Source organism: Bombina bombina, chromosome 1 (genome assembly GCF_027579735.1).
Source record: "Bombina bombina isolate aBomBom1 chromosome 1, aBomBom1.pri, whole genome shotgun sequence".
Taxonomy (NCBI): domain Eukaryota; kingdom Metazoa; phylum Chordata; class Amphibia; order Anura; family Bombinatoridae; genus Bombina; species Bombina bombina.
Window position 1 is genome coordinate 955,480,897 of NC_069499.1, and position 14,412 is coordinate 955,495,308.

The 14,412-nt window shown below is 37.1% G+C and overlaps 1 protein-coding gene across 1 annotated transcript in view; it reads right to left on the reverse strand.

Moving 5' to 3' along the window:
* Positions 1-14,412, reverse strand: part of LOC128661976 (piezo-type mechanosensitive ion channel component 2-like) — a 407,133-nt gene that overhangs the window by 188,352 nt on the left and 204,369 nt on the right. Inside the window, exons 26-28 of the mRNA XM_053716001.1 lie at positions 7,625-7,868; positions 6,046-6,142; positions 5,313-5,475 (exon numbers count right to left, since the gene is read on the reverse strand). Coding sequence (XP_053571976.1) covers positions 5,313-5,475; positions 6,046-6,142; positions 7,625-7,868 — 504 coding nt within the window. The remainder of the gene's footprint in view (positions 1-5,312; positions 5,476-6,045; positions 6,143-7,624; positions 7,869-14,412) is intronic.

The following is a 14,412-nucleotide window of genomic DNA, read 5'->3' on the forward strand; positions in this document are numbered from 1 at the left end:
GTATTTTTAGGTACCTGTAGGTTAATACTGTAAATCACCTTCCTGTTGTCTACATACCAATTATGAATATAAATAGATAAAATACCTCAATAACCTTGTTTATAGGAATTGGGAGATTATTATTACTATAAATTACTAAGTAACATCTATGATATTTCACTAGGACCAATCTCCCAATTCCTATAAACAAGGTTATTGAGCACTTACAAGCTCTGAGCTAAGAGCTTGTAAGTGAGTGCTGGGTTTTCTCTGTGTGTTGTGTATATATATATATATATATATATATATATATATATATATATATATATATATATATATATATATATATAGACAAAGAGCGTAGTGGAAACGGCACTCCTCAGAACAGCAACAACCTGGTGCACTGCTAAATAAACAAACAAAAGCAAGTGGTGAAGGATCCAAACGGATGGGTTCCGTATCCAGCAAAAACTTCACACAGCAGGCACAGCAGGAATATATAATCCGTTTAATGTGTAAATAACCAAACGTTTCAGCCCTCACATGGGCTTTTGTCAATGGTAAACATAAGCCAGGACAGACATAACACATACTGCTACCCTCCACCTTTAAATACCAACCTCCCTTGAGTCATAGCCAATCAGGACGCCCGAGCGGTACACACCCACAAGTAACGAGTAACTGCAAACAGCTGTAGAGACAAGACACAACACCTGGGAATGGATCAGCCGGCTCAACCCCTAGCTTGTCATGCATAGACAAATGAGTCAAGCTCATTACTGTGTAAAGCAAGCACACATGTGAAATGTGGGCAGTGCCACAAGCGGCTAATACTGACAGGGGCCAATATGACAGCAGCCATAAACACCCAAAACAATTAAAGTGTAAATAAAGAGAACATAGTTACAGGGGCTTAATTCAACATAATAATATAAATCTAGAAGTGTGGGTAGCACCCTCTATATTCATAGGTATCAAGGTGACAGACCCACAAAGATTGATCTAACCCCAGCATATCAACAAACGATAGATGCAAGAACATAGTGTGTATAACATAATACATATCAACTATGCTAAGGGACCAATACCGGCCACATTATTAGCAGGGGAGTTAGAAAAGATACATCATATAACAAACAGACACGGATGAAAATCTTCATCTGGTCTTATAGCAGCAGCCAAAGTCAATGTTTGTGTTTAGTCCACGAGGGGTAACCCTGTCAAGGTTGAATATCCAACGTGCTTCCAGTTGTAGTAGTCTCTGTCACCCCCCCTGTAACTATGTTCTCTTGATTTATATTATTATGTTGAATTAAGCCCCTGTAACTATGTTCTCTTTATTTACACTTTAATTGTTTTGGGTGTTTATGGCTGCTGTCATATTGGCCCCTGTCAGTATTAGCCGCTTGTGGCACCGCCCACATTTCACATGTGTGCTTGCTTTACACAGTAATGAGCTTGACTCATTTGTCTATGCATGACAAGCTAGGGGTTGAGCCGGCTGATCCGTTCCCAGGTGTTGTGTCTTGTCTCTACAGCTGTTTGCAGTTACTCGTTACTTGTGGGTGTGTACCGCTCGGGCGTCCTGATTGGCTATGACTTAAGGGAGGTTGGTATTTAAAGGTGGAAGGTAGCAGTATGTGTTATGTCTGTCCTGGCTTATGTTTACCATTGACAAAAGCCCATGTGAGGGCTGAAACGTTTGGTTATTTACACATTAAATGGATTATATATTCCTGCTGTGCCTGCTGTGTGAAGTTTTTGCTGGATACGTTTGGATCCTTCACCACTTGCTTTTATATATATATATATATATATATATATATATATATATATATATATATATATATATATATATATATATATATATATATATATATATATATATATATATACATTCATATGTATATGAATGTATCTCTATGTTAAAGGGACAATCTAGGCCAAAATAAACTTTCATGATTCAGATAGGGCATGTAATTTTAAATAATTTTCCAATTTACTTTTATCACCAATTATGCTTTGTTCTCTTGGTATTCTTAGTTGAAAGCTTAACGTAGGAGGTTCATATGCTAATTTCTTGAAGACCCTGAAGGCCACCTCCTTTTCAGAATGCATTTTAACAGTTTTTCACCATTAGAGGGTGTTAGTTCACATATTTCATACAGATAATACTGTGCTCGTGCACATGAAGTTATCTGGGAGCAGGAAGGCAGAGGCTTAGATACAAGATAATCACAGATGTTAAAAGTATATTAATATAACTGTTGGTTTTGCAAAACTGGGGAATGGGTAATAAAGAGATTATCTATCTTTTAAAACAATAAAAATTCTGGTGTAGACTGTCCCTTTAAAGTCCTTTGCAGTCCTTTTTTCTAACACTTGAGACCTCATATCTTTGAGAGAATTGTGCAATATTTTTTTAATCATATTTTATTAGATAGTGTTATTATTAGTGTAACTGTAATTTTAAATGAAATTTTGATGTGTTTTGTCTTTTGTGACACTATTTGAGAGTAACAGTCAATCAGAGCTCTGAGGTAGCGGTAATCAATCTAGCGTAAATCATACATGTGTTTACGCTTTTACTTTCAACTTGTAATACGAGTGGTCCTTCTGATGAGCACAAACAGCCGCGATAAACCTGATATCGCTAGTGCAAAATAGTTGCACTCGTAATCTGGCCCAAAGTTACCAATGAATTTGTCTGTACTAATTTAATTTTCTTACAAATTATTTTATATTTTGTATCTATTTTGAATTGCATGAAAATGTGTATCAATACTAAGATCTTTAGGTTCTGGATTTACATTACATTGTAACTTAGCTCATTCCCATGAGAGCATATCTAGATAGACTCAGGAGCATGCACATGTCTTGAGCACTATACGGAAGCTGTGTTTCCAATAATGGGCTAGATTATGAGTGGAAAGCTCAAGTGTAAACTTCGCTACACGGAAGCTTTTTTGCGAACGTCGAGTAGCACATGCTTTACAAATACAAAGTTTGCATGTAAGCAAAACCCGATGTGCACTAACCAAATATGGCAACTGTGTTAACTTCTTCTCCCCATAGAAGTTAATGGAGAGCAAAGAAGAAAAAACCTAACACCTATCACTCGAGCGCTAACCCAACAGGAGTTATGAATAGTTCACATTCCAATGTTCTTCACATACAGAATAATGTAATTATTATTGAATTATTATTGTAAAAAAATAAATTATCTATCTATCTATCTATCTATCTATCTATCTATCTATCTATCTATCTATATATATATATATATATATATATATATATACTGTGTGTATAAAAAATGAGACAAAGATAAATCATTTCAGAACTTTTTCCACCTTTAATGTGACCTATAAACTGTACAACTCAATTGAAAAACTTATAACTGGGGATGTAGCTGTGTTCAGAATTAAGCAATCACATTCAAAATCATGTTAAATAGGAGTCAGCATACACCTGCCATAAATTAAAGTGCCTCTGATTAACCCCAAATAAAGTTCGGCTGTTCTAGTAGGTGTTTCCTGACATTTTGTCAGTCGCATCTTACAGCAAAAGCCATGGTCCGCAGAGAGCTTCCAAAGCATCAGAGGGATCTCATTGTCAAAAGGTATCAGTCAGGAGAAGGGTACAAAAGAATTTCGGAGGCATTAGATATACCATGGAACACAGTGAAGACAGCCATCATTAAGTGGAGAAAATATGGCACAAGAGTGACATTACCAGGAACTGGACGTCCCTCCAAAATTGATGAAAAGACGAGAAGAAAACTGGTCTGGGAGGCTACCAAGAGGCCTACAGCAACATTAAAGGAGCTGCAGGAATATCTGGCAAGTACTGGCTGTGTGGTACATGTGACAACAATCTCACATATTCTTCATAAGTCTGGGCTATGGGGTAGAGTGGCAAGACGAAAGCCTTTTCTTACGAAGAAAAACATCCAAGCCAGGCATTTTGCAAAAACACATCTGAAGTCTCCCAAAAGCATGTGGGAAAAGGTGTTATGGTCTGATGAAACCAAGGTTGAACTTTTTGGCCATAATTCCAAAAGATATGTTTGGTGCAAAAACAACACTGCACATAACCAAAAGAACACCATACCCACCGTGAAGCATGGTGGTGGCAGCATCATGCTTTGGGGCTGTTTTTCTTCAGCTGGAACTGGGACCTTAGTCAAGGTAGAGGGAATTATGAACAGTTCCAAATACCAGTCAATATTGGCACAAAACCTTCAGGCTTCTGCTAGAAAGCTGAACATGAAGAGGAACTTCATCTTTCAGCATGACAACGACCCAAAGCATACATCCAAATCGACAAAGAAATGGCTTCACCAGAAGAAGATTAAAGTTTTGGAATGGCCCAGCCAGAGCCCAGACCTGAATCCGATTGAAAATCTGTGGGGTGTTCTGAAGAGGGCTGTGCACAGGAGATGCCCTCGCAATCTGACAGATTTGGAGTGTTTTTGCAAAGAAAAGTGGGCAAATCTTGCCAAGTCAAAATGTGCCATGCTGATAGACTCATACCCAAAAAGACTGAGTGCTGTAAAAAATCAATCAATCAATCAATCAATCAATCAAGGTGCTTCAACAAAGTATTAGTTTAAGGGTGTGCACACTTATGCAACCATATTATTTTATTTTTATATTTTTTCTTCCCTCTACCTAAAACATTTCAGTTTGTTTTTCAATTGAGTTGTACAGTTTATAAATCACATTAAAGGTGGAAAAAGTTCTGAAATTATTTATCTTTGTCTCATTTTTTTACATCACAGAAACCTGACATTTTAACAGGGGTGTGTAGACTTTTTATATCCAATATATATATATATATATATATATATATATATATATATATATATATATATATATATATATATATATATATATATATATATATATATACCTGTATATCTATTCTGCCGTAAATTGAGATTGCTCTCAAACGAACACGTTTAATTTCAATTTTTAATACGTGTGCTATTTCTGACGTGTGCAAGAAGCCAAGAAAGACAAAATGACTTGCGCACAAACTATAGCGCTTGATTTGTAATCTAGCCCAATGTGTGTAACAATGTTATTTATAAAATGCTCAAGACACGTGCATTGTTCTGAGTCTACTTCAGTACACTCCCATGGATTGGAGCTTAGTATCTGATAATAGAAGTAAATATGAAGGTTTTTTTCTTTATTGTATGCCCCATCAAAATCATTCAATAATAATTTTTGACGTCCCTATTTCTTCAAATAGGTAAATTGCTTTTTCGCTTTTTTTTCAGCAAGACCGTATAATAACAAGGCTCACTGTTCATGTATGAATGATACCTGGAAGCTAAGAGTTTGGAAGCCTTCTGATCTGCCACAACGTAAAGAAAGTAATAGCTGGTGAAGATACGACGCTGAATCAGAAGGAAGGTAAAACAGATGGCATCCCATACAATCCCTGCTTCATTTTCTGGCAGTTCACATTTCTCATCAGAATGGATAGCTACAGGGAGAAAGGGTACTCTTGAGAATTTAAGTCAACATGAGCAATCTTAAAGTGAATGTAAATTTTGATGCTAAAGTGCCCTGTTTTTAAAAATTTTGATTAAAAAACAGGGGCACTTTAATTCATCAAAATTTACATTTCACTCCTGTTGTGAAAGAAAAAACTTACCTTTTAATCTTGACAGCAGCTCCAGCTTCCTCCACCCATCGCAAAGCCTCTTCCTGAGTCTAAAATGAGGAATCCAGCTTCCTCCAAACATGGCATTGAATCAGACACTGATTCCCCCGGGGGGGAATCCGTGATAGGAGGATGACCTATCCATCATTTCTGACATCAGCAATGGCTTGCGATGACCGGAGGAAGCTGGAGCTGCTGTCAAGTTTAAAAAGTAAGTTTTTTTTCACAACAGGAGTGAAATGTAAATTTTGATGAATTAAAGTGCCCCTGTTTTTAATCAAATTTTTAAAAACCAGGCACTTTAGCATCAAAATTTACATTCACTTTAAAGAAGCAATCTAGTACCTTGGTTGCTTCAGATTACTATGTTAATATCAGCATATTACTCACACAGGTCATATCCTTTAATAGTACAGAACATACTGAAGGTCTGTATAAGCCAGCAGTTATTTTTCATGAGTTTATCAAGGTAAGCACATGCCCCAATCTGGAGAGAGAAAAAGGAAAATACTACATGCATTTGCAGTCTCATAAAATGTAACATATGTTCCTCCAAAATTATTCTGCTATTCCAAATATATTTTCATTAAATATTACACTTTTAATTTATTTATTTATTTATATAATATTTTACCAGGAAGAATACATTGAGATTTCTCTCGTTTTCAAGTATGTCCGACATTAATTGAATCGACTAACTCCTGCTGGTATGATTTTAAAGAAAAACCAAGTTTGTAAAATTATTATTTTTTTCTAAACCAGCAATACTGAAAGAACCTGAGGTCCTGATCTCAAGTTTGAAGGTAGTAAATAATTTGTGTACACACTTATTCTTCACATAGAGAGCGGTTAATTGCAAGAATATATAGGAGTTATCAAAATCTACTGCCAAAATAAAATGCTCATTATCTAGAGCAGAAATCAGTGTTCCAGTAGTTTACTTTGTGTTTATCCCTTTTGAAGGAGTTTAATACATAGTAAAGAAAAAATAAATAAAATTGACATCCTCCAACAAAACAGAGCATTTTAATTGTAATATAAAGGTAATATGGGTAGACTTGATGAGCCTTCTAGTTCTTTCCTGCTATCAAACTCTATTTTTCTATTTATGTTGTAGTTTGTTTGTTTTTAAATAATGAGTTGGAACTTGAATATGTACCACGGTCTTTCTAGGTAGTTTATATTCTTTCCAAAAATGTTTCCTGAAAACACCAATACAATATATTCCGAGGTCCTTGTTTCCGAGTGCAGATCCTACCCATAGCTAAATCATGGTAACCTACTCAGGAAAGTGAACCTGTCTTGAGTACAATATAGTTACAGTCTCTATTAATATAAGGAACAAAGGGGCACCACATAGCATAATCTTGTAAAGTTCAAATATGTGAAACTTAAAGAAGAGGACTCACACGTTGTGATGGCAACAAAAACAATGGTGCAATAAGCACAGGTGTCAGCAAACTGAGAAATGCAATAAAACATTCTTTTACAGAGTTGATAGCTCCAGTATTTCTTTGTGCAGTGGTGGTCTAATATGCATTTTGTATGCATGGTTTGAGTATATCTCTTGTAGAACCCCCTGCTTTATTACCAGCTGGACGTTTCCAAAATTAACAGCATCCAGAAACCAGCCTGTTGCAATACACTATATACAGGGAGCAGTTCACCGGAGTGCCAGTCAGCTGGAGACTGAGAGTGCCAGTCTGTGCTTATTGCACTATTGTTTTAGCTGCCATTACAATGCATGAGTCCTTTTCTTCTTTGAATTTCACATATTTGAACTTTACAAGATTACGCTATGTGATGTCCCTTTGTTCTTTGTGTTTTCCAAAGTTTTTGAAATATCTCTATCTCAAACAAGAAAATTTAATTTTGACTTTTGTGTCCCTATAAAATGTCCAATAGATCTATTCACTGCTTAATAAAGCTTGTGTGCACCATAGGTCTACAAGAAATTTGCCATACATACCGACAAAATATTCTTCATGGCTATCACAAAAGCTGTGTATGAAATGAGATAGTCCCACAATTTCAGCATATGCTTCACCGGCTTTAGCAAAAGGCTTCCACCAAACAACATGAAGTGGAAGCAGGCCATTAGGTAGCCCATACACAGGATATTAATGCGAGTCGTCCCTGTGATAAAGATAAGACACAAAACGAACCAGAAGTGGAAGCTGAACACCACCACTTTAGCCATGTCCAGGTACGAGCTGTAAGCAAGAGGAGAGGAAGAGAGAGGGACGTTACAAACCTGCTATGACAGGTGGAGGCTATACATGGAGTTAGGAGGCTGCAAGAGGCCACAGATTTAACATAGAGGAGGCAGGTAATATACAGAGTATAAATGAGGAAGATTATATCATGACCACGGAGGAAGGAGGTGACAAACTGATTTATGACAACAGATGTTATACAGAAGAGAAGTTGCAAGCTGACAACAAATACACATAGTTAATGAAGAAAGGAGGTTAAATAGCAGCCCAGAAACACATAAAGAGAACCAATACTATATTCAATAGGAAAATACATTACATCATATAAGAGGCAGGATTTATTTCATAGAATGTAACGGGGACCTATGGAAAGCGGCAGCTTACAAGGAGGTAACATGGCAGCACCTAGCACTGCTGTATACTTCCTGTTTGTAGAAAAGACAAATTAAAATGTAATGGTATCAGTTTGATTTAACTTGTATTTGATTCTTGTATATAGGATTTATTATTCTATCAATTTAACTAGTTTAGTCTTAAAAAACTAACTAACGTAGCATTTTAATCACTGGCCTAGATTCAATAAATTCAGTTTGTGAAAGTGATATCTATCTAATTGACACAGTAGCAAGTTGTGGGTTAAAGGAATACTAAACCTGGGTAGCACTCGCTGATTTGTGGCTAAATGTAACCACCAATCAGCAAGCACTATCCAGGGTGCTGAACTAAAAATGTCCGGCTCCTAAACTTTCATTCCTGCTTTTTCAAATAAAGATACCAAGAGATCAAAGAAAAATTGATAATAAGAGTAAATGAGAAAGTTGCTTAAATTTGCATGCTCTATTCAAATCATAAAAGAAAAAAATTGGGTTTAGTATCCCTTTAGGCTCTTTTATAATCAATGGAGCAGCATCCATCACATAACCATTCACTTCTTAGCGAAGAAGGATATGGGAATCACAAAAATACCTTTAACCCCTTACTGACTAGTGATGTCACGAACAGTTCGCCGGAGAACAGTTCCCGGCGATCATAGCTTGTTCGCGTTCGCCGCGGCGGGCGAACATATGCGATGTTCGATCCGCCCCCTATTCGTCATCATTGAGTAAACTTTGACCGTGTATCTCACAGTCTGCAGACACATTTCAGCCAATCAGCAGCAAACACTCCCTCCCAGACCCTCCCAGCTCCTGGGCAGCACCCATGATCCTGCATTCTTAGTGAGAGGAGGGATAGTGCTGCTGCTGATTTTATAGGGAAATTGATAGCTAGGCTAGTGTATTCAGTGTCCACTACAGTCCTGAAGGACTCATCTGATCTCTGCTGAAAGGACAGCACCCCAAAAAGCCCTTTTTAGGGCTACATCAGTCATTTGTTTTTCTTTGTAATCTATTAGCAGTTGCCTGCCTGGCACTGCCAGCCTGTGTGTCAGGCTCACAGCATATACTGTGCCTACTTGCTCAGTGCCACCAGTCATATCTGGTGTAACATTAGTGTAAATTTAAAAAAAAAAGAAAAACTTTTACATCAGTCTGCTAGTGTAATCTAATTTCAGTTGCCAGGCCAGCCTGCCACTGCCAGCCAGCCTGTGTGTCAAGCTCACAGCATATACTGTACCTACTTCCTCAGTGCCACCAGTCATATCTGGTGTAACAGTGTAAATTTTTTAAAAAAAAACTTTTACATCAGTCTGCTAGTATAATCTAATTGCAGTTGCCTGCCTGCCAGCGTGTGTGCCAGGCCAACTTGCCAACTAGTGCCACCAATCATATTTGTTATAACAGTAGTGTAAATATTTAAAAAAAAAACTTTTTTGACTGTGAAACATCAGTCTGCTAGTGTAATCTTATTGCAGTTGCCTGCCTGCCAGCGTGTGTGCCAGGCCCACTTGCCAAGTTAGTGGCACCACTCATATTTGTTGTAACAGTAGTGTAAAAATTTTAAAAAAAAACTTTTTTGACTGTGAAACATCAGTCTGCTAGTGTAATCTAATTGCAGTTGCCTGCCTGCAAGCGTGTGTGCCAGGCCCACTTGCCAACTAGTGCCACCAATCATATTTGTTATAACAGTAGTGTAAATATTTTTTAAAAAAACTTTTTTGACTGTGAAACATCAGTCTGCTAGTGTAATCTAATTGCAGTTGCCTGCCTGCCAGCGTGTGTGCCAGGCCCACTTGCCAAGTTAGTGGCACCACTCATATTTGTTGTAACAGTAGTGTAAATATTTAAAAAAAAAAAATTTTGACTGTGAAATATCTGTCTGCTAGTGTAATCTAATTGCAGTTGCCTGCCTGCCTGCCAGCGTGTGTGCCAGGCTCACTTGCCAAGTAGTGCCACCAATCATATTTGTTATAACAGTAGTGTAAATATTAAAAAAAAAAAAACTTTTTTGACTGTGAAACATCAGTCTGCTAGTGTAATCTAATTGCAGTTGCCTGCCAGCGTGTGTGCCAGGCCCACTTGCCAACTAGTGCCACCAATCATATTTGTTATAACAGTAGTGTAAATATTTAAAAAAAAAACTTTTTTGACTGTGAAACATCAGTCTGCTAGTGTAATCTAATTGCAGTTGCCTGCCTGCCAGCGTGTGTGCCAGGCCCACTTGCCAAGTTAGTGGCACCACTCATATTTGTTGTAACAGTAGTGTAAATATTTGATAAAAAAACTTTTTTGACTGTGAAACATCAGTCTGCTATTGTAATCTAATTGCAGTTGCCTGCCTGCCAGCGTGTGTGCCAGGCCCACTTGCCAAGTTAGTGGCACCACTCATATTTGTTGTAACAGTAGTGTAAATATTTAAAAAAAAAACTTTTTTGACTGTGAAACATCAGTCTGCTAGTGTAATCTAATTGCAGTTGCCTGCCTGCCAGCGTGTGTGCCAGGCCCACTTGCCAAGTTAGTGGCACCACTCATATTTGTTGGAACAGTAGTGTAAATATTTAATAAAAAAACTTTTTTGACTGTGAAACATCAGTCTGCTATTGTAATCTAATTGCAGTTGCCTGCCTGCCAGCGTGTGTGCCAGGCCCACTTGCCAAGTTAGTGGCACCACTCATATTTGTTGTAACAGTAGTGTAAATATTTAATACAAAACTTTTTTGACTGTTAAACATCAGTCTGCTATTGTAATCTAATTGCAGTTGCCTGCCTGCCAGCGTGTGTGCCAGGCCCACTTGCCAAGTTAGTGGCACCACTCATATTTGTTATAACAGTAGTGTAAATATTTAATAAAAAAACTTTTTTGACTGTGAAACATCAGTCTGCTATTGTAATCTAATTGCAGTTGCCTGCCTGCCAGCGTGTGTGCCAGGCCCACTTGCCAACTATGTGCCAGGCCCACTTGCCTGGCACACAAGTGCCAGGCACACTTGCCAACTACCTGATCGATACAACATCATACCTGATGTTTTAAAGCACGTTATTCCAAACAATTTAGGAATGTTAGGTGATTTATGCCCTTTATGGCTTAAAACCAGACTCTGCATCAACTATGTAATTTTCCATGGGAGTTTTGCCATGGATGCCCCTCCGGCATGCCACAGTCCAGGTGTTGAAACAACTTTTCCATCACTATTGTGGCCAGAAAGAGTCCCTGTGGGTTTTAAAGTTCGCCTGCCTATTGAAGTCAATGGCGTTTCGCCCGGGTTCGCCCGTTCGCGAACAGTTGCGGAAGTTCAAGTCCGCCGTTCGTGAACCAAAATTTTTAGGTTCGCAACATCACTATTACTGACCACACACATTAACAATAAACAAAAAAACCTCCACCTATAAATCAGGCCAGTATATATATATATATATATATATATATATCAAGCGAAAAGAATTGATATCCAGGCTGCGTTAAAAACCAATGTCTTTATTAAATTCCACTTGGGATAAAATTGCAATAAGAAAGGGGGATCCAGCATAACAGTGTTACCAAAGTTATTCCGCTAACATGTTTCGGTAAAGACCGTAATCATAGCTGATTGGAAACAGGTGTGCTGGCTATATAAAAGACAAAATCCACACTCATTGGACAAAAATAAGACCAATAGAAAAGGTACACTGTTGGGCATAAAACGTAAGAAACGTAAAAAATATAGAAAGAACTAATACATCCTGACATATTAGTACATATGTATGTACACTAACCTAGCATATTACAAAACATCAGATATAGACATTAATGTGTATTCTGCATAAGGTAATGATAAAAATGAAAAGGTCTAAAGATGAAATGAACAAATGAACAAATGAATGAATGATAAAGGGTAATCCTTAGGGGCATGAAATACTCAAATAGATCTAGAAGTGTAAAAGAATACACAAAATATGGAAAAAGTAAAAGTAAAACTCAAACCAAAAGAGTATAGCAATATAAATAAATAAACTAGTGTATAATCTTATATACAAAAATTTACATGTATATATGGAGACGATGAAAGTGTATCTCTCAACATGCCTATACTGTATATATATATTATATTGCTAAAACAGTTTGCAGCTTGTTAAATGTAACCTGCTGAAATAACTACAACTCAAATAAATAACTGTGCTCTGCTATATCCTTGTCGTATATCGCAATTGTTATAACATAAAAACCCTATCCAATATGAGTATAAGACCTCAAATGTGTATCAATGTACACGGGTAACAGTAACCTATATAGGGAAATAGAGAAATACAACTGCACTAAAATAATATACTCAGTAGATGCCGCTAAATGAGTGTAGTATGGTATGAGATGTACAGAGCAGTACAAATATACTGCATAGGAGATATGTGTTAAAGAGTAGATAAAAGGGACCCTATCTTAAAGGGATGTAATGAAGAAGAGATGTAATTAGAAGAGATGTATTTAGAAACGAGTGGAGGCTTAGAGGGTATAGACCAACAGGGAAAAAGGTGGGCAAGCGTGCAAGGTAAGTGGATTATTTCCAATAGTTAATCAAATCAAATTCAGAGTTTAAACCCTCTGGTACTCTAGTACGTAATTTAAAAATCCAAAACATTTCACGCTTGCCCAGCATTTGATTCCTGTCACCTCCTCTAGGTGGTGCCTTAACATGTTCTATAGCCTGCCATCTGAATGTGGCGTTACTTTTGTTGTGAAAATTCCGAAAATGCTTAACCAAAGGGGTACTAGCTTCGCCTAGTTTGATTGTAGAAAGGTGGTTTCTAATTCTAGTGTTTACATCCGTAGTAGTGAGTCCTACATACTGTAGATGGCACTCTATACAGTAAAGTAAATAGATAACATAGGAAGATGTACAGTTTAGGCAAGTGGATATCTTAAAAATATCTCCAGTGACCTCTGACCTAAATTCCTCAGAAATGATGATAAACTCACAAGGTCTACATCTCGATTTGCCACACCTGTACATCCCCCTATGTTGCAACCAAGAGCTTTGTCTGTCTGGCTTCTTGGTAGAAACTTCGGAGGGGGCCAGTATATTGCCTAGAGTTCTGTTCTTCCTATAGGAGCAACGTAAACCTCCCTCCACACAGCTAGCAAGGCTGTCATCTGCAGAAAGTAGACTGAAGTGTTTTTTGACAATCTTACATATTTCTCTGTAGTCAGTACTAAAATCCGTCACAAATGTTATTTTATGTGAGGTATTAGTACCCACACCAGTCTTGGTACAATTGGATCTATTCAAAAGGGACTGTCGATCCAAAAGGTCGACCTGTCTCTGAGCTCTATCTACCAGATGCCCAGGATATCCTCTTTCTCTGAGTCTTTTTTGCATGTCTCTACTTTGCACTTTGTAGTGATCGCTATTGCTGCAGTTCCGTTTGACCCTTATGAGCTGTCCCTTGGCTACTGCCATAGGGACATGTGCGGGGTGACAGCTCTTTTTATGTTATAACAATTGCGATATACGACAAGGATATAGCAGAGCACAGTTATTTATTTGAGTTGTAGTTATTTCAGCAGGTTACATTTAACAAGCTGCAAACTGTTTTAGCAATATAATATATATATACAGTATAGGCATGTTGAGAGATACACTTTCATCGTCTCCATATATACATGTAAATTTTTGTATATAAGATTATACACTAGTTTATTTATTTATATTGCTATACTCTTTTGGTTTGAGTTTTACTTTTACTTTTTCCATATTTTGTGTATTCTTTTACACTTCTAGATCTATTTGAGTATTTCATGCCCCTAAGGATTACCCTTTATCATTCATTCATTTGTTCATTTGTTCATTTCATCTTTAGACCTTTTTATTTTTATCATTACCTTATGCAGAATACACATTAATGTCTATATCTGATGTTTTGTAATATGCTAGGTTAGTGTACATACATATGTACTAATATGTCAGGATGTATTAGTTCTTTCTATATTTTTTACATTTCTTACGTTTTATGCCCAACAGTGTACCTTTTCTATTGGTCTTATTTTTGTCCAATGAGTGTGGATTTTGTCTTTTATATAGCCAGCACACCTGTTTCCAATCAGCTATGATTACGGTCTTTACCGAAACATGTTAGCGGAATAACTTTGGTAACACTGTTATGCTGGATCCCCCTTTCTTATTGCAATTTTA